Consider the following 6,783-nt stretch of genomic DNA (forward strand, 5'->3'; position numbering starts at 1 on the left):
ATATTTTTGTTTTATATAAAAAAATTATTCTTTATTTTTTTTTTGTTAGAGAATTAAATTTCGTTTTATTATTAATTTTGATTGAATTGTTGTTATATATTATAACAAAATATACGTAAAAAATATATTTCTCTGTATTTATATTCACACATATTTTCTGTGCAACATCTTATAATGTCAAACTGTCATAAGTAATTTTGAGTCATATGAGAAAAGCACGAATATTCACACGAAATTATTTAGATAAAAAATAGCTATAAATGCATCTAACCTTACCTGATTCAAGTGTACATAACGACATAAATAATTCAGAGGGCGTTATATATGCTTATGGCGGATTTACACTGCAATCTTTGACTGCAACCGACTTTTCTAGATAGATGCGATATCCAATAAGAGACTTTGTGTCCTAGGAACTGTAATAGTAATATATTTCTTCCTATAAAACATAGTTTGCTATTGGATATCGGCAGTTTGTATTCACGAAAAAAATATCGATACTAACTTGTGCGATATTTGATATTGGTCTAAAGTCTAAAATGATTATTTACATTAGCGGAGTCAAGCGGAGTTTTCTTTTAGCGGTATTTGGAAATTGATTTATACAGAACAACGGCTGTTGTAAAGAATATTCTTAAATAAATATAAAAACGAAGCTATATCGATAATTCACGTTGTACAATTGATTTCAATTTATCGAAGAAAGTGTCAAGCAATTTGTGTAAATATGCCGTAGATCACGAAACTTATCGTGTGTATGTAAACGTGCATATAAGGAAACAATTTGCAATATAAATAATTAATAGATATGTGGTATTTTGTATGATGTAATAAAATAAAACGATGAATCCGATGAAAAGTAACGGTGAAAGTGGTAATGGACTGGAGGATCTTGGTATACCTGGGCCAGTGTTTTTAAGAGATGCTTTAACAAGTTGTACAGATCCTCTGAAAGCCATCGAGGAATTTCAAGTAAGTAGTCAAAAATTTTGTAATCTAGTATAATATATAATACGTTAAATTAATTATTGTCTTAAATGTATTAATTATCTTAAAAATATGCATATTTCGCACACAGTGGTAATAGCTATCATATTTCAGCTAGAAAATGGCATATTATTACCATCGTTGAGACCTATGTTACCTCTGCTTGATTTACATGGAGTTAGAAGATTAGATTTTCATGCTTCTGTTCTTGAAGAGTTACGGGAAAAACTGATTAAACAAATTAATGAAATTGGTATGGAAAGAGCCGATAAAAGTTCCTCTGATAGAAGATTGAAGGAATTACTATCTAAAAGTTTTCCTGCTGTGAGAGTCACTGGTTTGCGACCTGTTGTTATGTGTATCTTAAGAAATACTCCGCATATTGAAGAGAAATATTTGCGAGTATTAGTTGGGGAGAAGGAACTGTATAATGATGCCGATACAGAAGTAAAACGCCAAATATGGAAAGATAATCAAAGTCTTTTTGGAGATGAAGTTTCTCCATTATTTAGTCGTTATATTATTGAAAAAGAACAGATTTTATTTGATCATCGTAACTTGAACAGTCTATTTTTTACACCATCTCCCAAGGTATATAGATCATAATTAATTATAAATTTGTGAGCCATACATTTATCGACTATTTCTCTTGTTTTGTATAGGTGAGGAGGCAGGGAGAAGTTGTACAAAAGTTAGCCCACATGATTGGGCATAGTGTAAAATTATATGACATGGTATTGCAATTTTTGAGGACTTTGTTTCTACGTACTAAAAACATTCATTATTGTACTCTAAGAGCGGAACTACTCATGGCATTACATGATTTAGAGGTAAATATATCTAGTATATATTATTGTTAATTAGTTCTTCATATCTTATTATTAGTAAATTCTAATGATATATATATAACAAACCATTGTGTTACTTTAATTTTGTTGAATACAATATTTGTTACTAGGTGCAAGATATTATTTCTGTAGATCCTTGTCACAAGTTTACTTGGTGTCTGGATGCGTGCATTAGAGAAAAGAATGTGGATGTTAAAAGATCTCGTGAGTTGCAAGGCTTCCTAGATAGTATTAAGGTAAAAAATTAAAATATAAACTTGTGTTTTAATATTATTTGTTAGATTAGAAAAATGATATGATGTATAATTGTTTATAGAGAGGACAGGAGCAGGTGTTGGGGGATCTAAGTATGACTTTGTGTGATCCCTATGCGGTAAATTTTCTTGCTAGCAGTGCAATCAAAATAGCTCTTCATTTGATAAATAGCGAGGCGTTACCTAGAGAAAATGCAGTGCTAGTATTATTATTGAGAATGCTTGCACTAGGATTGTCCGCTTGGCAGATGATCGATTCGCAAGATTTTAAGGAGCCAAAATTGGACATTCAAGTTGTTACAAAGTTTCTGCCAGCACTTATGTCACTTATGGTAATTTTATGAAATAATTAATTAAAAAACTTCTGTAAAAAATTAGAGTTTATAACTTTTATATGGGATATATATGTACAAATATATGTACAAATAATATAATTAATTTTTAGGTTGATGATCAAATAAGACAATTGAATTGTAAACTTCCACCTGATGAAAGAGAAAGTGCTATCGCTATTATCGAGCATTCTGGGCCACCTCCTGATGCATGCCAAGCATATGCTCAGTTGTCTGGAGTAGCAGCAGTTCTATCAATGTACTATGCATTACATGTTGGAGGGGGTGGTGGAGTTGGAAGAGGTAGAGGAGATGCTAGAGGTTTAATGAGAGTGTTAGCAACACTTCCAAACTGTCAAGCACAACGAGCTTTTGAAGATCCATTTTTGCACACATTGGTAACATATTTTAACTATATACCTATATTTTATATGCAATTATTATGGAAAGAAAGGATTTCTCACACAGTTTGTCACTGTTATTTGAAATGCTGAAATTCATTTGCAAACTGTTATACTAACAATTTGTTACATTAACATTTGTTATACTAACAAATTAATTTTTAATTACAGGTTTCATTATTAATACTAAATATGGCCGATGAATTCTCAAATGAGTCCTTCTGTACAGTAATTTTCGATGAATTTTTCCTGGCTGGTTTAGGTAGAGATAATGTTACACGGCACCTGTTGAAATTACTTTGGTATATACATCCTAAATTGCCATCTGCACGCTTACATTCATTATTGAAAGCCTTGCAACCAACGAGTCAGGTAATATATTTTGGAATATTTAAAAATAGTTTATGTTAATTGTTATATGTGCATTCATATATTATGTAGTAAAAAATCTTGTATATTGTTAATTAAAAATCTTAAATTTTTGTAGCATAATGAAGCAGTCCACAATCTTTATGAATCTTTACGTGATAAAGTTGGTAGTCATTCTACAGAAGATCAATTAGCATCAACAGCTCAAATAGACACATTAGGTCTTGATTGTTCTTCCCCTGCTCTTACTGGATTACCAACACCAACATCGAGTACATGTTCACTTTAGGAATATGTCTATAATTCATCTATATATATATATAGATATATATATTCTCTTTAATCTATATATATAATATATCTCTATATATATATATAATCTATATATATATATAGATATATATATTCTCTTTAATCTTTTATTGTAAATACATCTACCAAATTATGGAAAAATTTTTTAATGGTTATTTTGTAATAATGGAACATACTATATTATTAAAGTGATTCTAACATTATAATAGGCAATATATTATTATATACAATAACTAATTGAACTTTTTGAAATGTATTTTATATCAGATTAAAAATGTAAGGAGATAGATAATAAAGTTAAAAAATTATAAAACTAATTTATATAAAGTTATTTTATACAAGGTTTTCAATTAACATTGTTTATTATCTTATTTAGATGTATTTACAGTATTTGTTATTTCCATTATGAGTCTGTCCAAATAGTTGGAATCCAATTTATACGTCATAAGAATCATTGATGTATACATTGAGGCTTGTTTAGATTGGAGCAATGATTGTAATTGTACGTCAATTAAACTTAATCTGAAATTATATGCATTTTCAAAATTTTGCCTTTATATAAGTTAAACTTTGTAATTATACTCTTACATTTTAATCATGATAAGCCCCACAAGTGTCCATTCAGCACTTTTAAAAACAATGTTTGCAGCAGATAAATTAAAAGTGCTAATCAACATTTTGATTAATGAGTATCTCTCATGATCATAAGTACATTGTGCCATTGAAGAAGTATCCACATTGGTCGTTAAAGTACGCATTAAATCTGGTAATCTGTAATCGACAAATACACAAGTGATTCATTTGCTAAGTAACAATGATTAAAGCACAGATATTAAGCTTTTTTTAGCATGCGACAATTTCTAATTGTATCGAAATAGAGACTATTACATTTTATTAAGTTTGTCCAAGAAAATTCGGCGGCGAAGTGCATTGGGAGTGTGAGCATCCGTTAATGGTAATACAGAATCGTCATCGTCTTTACTATTTGACTCCTTGTCATTATCTTCAGGCGATGTTATTGTCAGTCGTCCCTCATAAAATGCACGCACCTATGCACATATTACAACCGATTATTTTTGATATATCCTGTTTGATTAAAATTGAGAAAATTGATTGTACCTTCAAATCGATTTTCTTTCCCTCCTCTTGAAGTACAGAGAAGTGAGGCAAAGGTTTGAGCACGTTTCTCTCTAAGTTGACACGCTCTTCTTTTTCATCTTCTAGCTGCAATTTATTTAATTTTTTGCACAGTTGTTGGTATCTATCATGGTGCATAAGACTTTCTAATAACTGGCGTTTCTCATCCATCTCACCCATTAAAAGGGAAAGTGTATTTTCTGTAACCCATTCTTTAACACTTTGTTCAACATGTATTATAAGTTTGTGATAAATATTAGCTTGTATTTTTGCATTGTAAGATTCCTTTTGTTTATATTTCTTATTTTTATTAATTCTATTTGCATCTCTCTTTTTCCTATGTTCATTGCAAGATTTAGAAGAAATTGTAATATTATTGTTACATATTTCATCCAATTGGGGCTGTGCCATTTTTCTATCATCATTCTCACTATTATTTGTTTCATCTAATTGAGGCTGTAATTTTTCATTATTTTCATTACTCATTTTACTTGATTGTAATTGTAATTTATCATTTGTATTTTTTATGTCATTACTTATTTCATTCAAAGGTTGTAACATTTTATTACAATCGTTTTCGTTAATTATTTCGTCTAATTGAGATTGTAATGTTTTGCTATCATTGCTAGGGCATGAAACATGTACATTTTTGTTTTCTGCATCTCTGCGATTATATTCATGCAAGTGTAGATTACTTTCAGATTGCTCAGCAACTTTTATTTCTAAATTCTGCGAATCTAAATTTACTTTGAGGATATTGGTATAGTTGCTTTTACAATCTATAGATTCTTCAGAATGATTATGATCTTTCTTCTCTTGATTCATATATAGATTTAATGAATATTCAAACTTTTGTGAATTACTATTTATAGGAATCTCTTTTGTTTTTATATTATTATCATTAATTATATCGTTCGATAAATGAGAGCTACATATGTTTTTCTTCCCGGGGCTTGATGATATGTCTTCTATTGTTTGTTGGCCACTGCTATGTTTTGTAGATTCTTTGTTGTCATCAGTATTGTCAGCATTTATATTTTGTGGCAGATTAATCTCACCAATATTTATTTCATCTCCGGGTATATATTGCTTAGGCTTAGGATTATTAGGCAATATTTGAAAAATTGGTATTTCATCTATTTCCCTCAACCATAGTGGACTCTCCAGCATTTGTTCGAGAAGATAATTGGCTGCCCCATAGCATGATAAACTACAAAAATTTTTCCGTCTGCTAATATCATATACCTTGTTTCTATGTGTCGATATATGATACTGTTGTCGGATAATGACAGTCAATGGTTTTGAACAAAGAACATATCCACACAATTTTATTATCGCTCTCTCTTCTATAACATCTTCCATATGACTTTTACTTATAAACCTTAACTGAAATTAAAAATAATAAAAATAAAAATATTATTGTTAATAAATATCCAAATATAGAGGGACAATATTTGCTGGTGCACTTACATTTTGAAGCAGCCACTCAGAATTTACATTTGGTTCCAAGAGCTGCTCGACTATTGCAAGAGCTTTCGCATCACATTGCTTTTTTTTTATTATAGCTAGCTGTATCTGCGCCTTACTTGAACAAAAATTCAATCCAATTAAATAAAAAGACTTAAAATAAGAAATGTTTCGATACAAGAAAGATTTTTACCTCATCTTCTTAATTTTCTGTTTTTCTTTAGTCGCTGACATCGTTCCAACGTTACTCATAAAATAACCGCTTATTACACCGATTATAACACCACTTAGAAAGTTACAAATTAATTCTCGATTTATTTATTATTTTTTTTTTATAAGAGGGTATTTAACGTACTGTCAACCGAGTAGTTATTTTTCGGTAATTCTCGATTTATGATCAATTGAGGTTAATGTATTCTTTAAGGTCTTCTTCTTCTTTTATGACTGGTTGAGCAATACCATAGACCAGTGCATGCCACGATCTGCACATTTCGGCCGATTTCCGAGAGTCAACGCCTATCGCGCCCCCCTTGCATCTTGAGATCCTCGTCTAGCAACCGTAAAGCCCGTATCAGACTACGCATTGAAGATTGAGATTGAAGATCGAAGATTGAAATTTGACCAATCAGGACAAAGAAATTTTAGTTTTCCTTGTCCTGATTGGTCAAATTTCAAT

General features: G+C 30.2%; 2 protein-coding genes across 3 annotated transcripts in view; one reads left to right on the forward strand and one right to left on the reverse strand.

Annotated features, from left to right (window-relative positions):
- Positions 1-516: 516 nt before the first annotated feature.
- LOC115241508 (negative elongation factor B-like) lies at positions 517-3,820 on the forward strand. Its single transcript, XM_029817272.1, has 8 exons — positions 517-972; positions 1,102-1,578; positions 1,650-1,817; positions 1,946-2,071; positions 2,152-2,421; positions 2,535-2,819; positions 2,994-3,194; positions 3,310-3,820. Exons 1-8 carry the CDS (start codon positions 844-846, stop codon positions 3,478-3,480), a joined length of 1,827 nt encoding a protein of 608 aa, XP_029673132.1. The 5' UTR covers positions 517-843; the 3' UTR covers positions 3,481-3,820.
- A 5-nt stretch (positions 3,821-3,825) lies between these two features.
- Positions 3,826-6,783, reverse strand: part of LOC115241507 (RNA polymerase II subunit B1 CTD phosphatase Rpap2) — a 3,842-nt gene continuing 884 nt past the window's right edge. The window contains exons 2-7 of one of the 2 annotated variants that reach the window (XM_029817270.1): positions 6,301-6,339; positions 6,111-6,225; positions 4,623-6,026; positions 4,392-4,552; positions 4,092-4,274; positions 3,826-4,025 (exon numbers count right to left, since the gene is read on the reverse strand). In XM_029817270.1, the coding sequence (XP_029673130.1) occupies positions 3,872-4,025; positions 4,092-4,274; positions 4,392-4,552; positions 4,623-6,026; positions 6,111-6,225; positions 6,301-6,339 (2,056 nt within the window). In that variant the 3' untranslated portion in view covers positions 3,826-3,871. Of the gene's footprint in view, positions 4,026-4,091; positions 4,275-4,391; positions 4,553-4,622; positions 6,027-6,110; positions 6,226-6,300; positions 6,720-6,783 lie in introns of those variants that run through there. The other variant, XM_029817271.1, reaches the window with a different exon arrangement.

Source organism: Formica exsecta, unplaced genomic scaffold, assembly GCF_003651465.1.
Source record: "Formica exsecta isolate Colony F162 unplaced genomic scaffold, ASM365146v1 scaffold50, whole genome shotgun sequence".
Lineage (NCBI taxonomy): Eukaryota > Metazoa > Arthropoda > Insecta > Hymenoptera > Formicidae > Formica > Formica exsecta.

What these genes read in the sequence shown, in the direction of transcription:
- LOC115241508 (XM_029817272.1), top strand. Translation starts at nt 844, where the DNA reads ATGAATCCGATGAAAAGTAACGGTGAAAGTGGTAATGGACTGGAGGAT. An exon ending in ATCCATTTTTGCACACATTG is followed by an intron (nt 2,820 to 2,993) that starts GTAACATATTTT and finishes TTTTAATTACAG; the next exon opens with GTTTCATTATTAATACTAAA. An exon ending in CCTTGCAACCAACGAGTCAG is followed by an intron (nt 3,195 to 3,309) that starts GTAATATATTTT and finishes AAATTTTTGTAG; the next exon opens with CATAATGAAGCAGTCCACAA.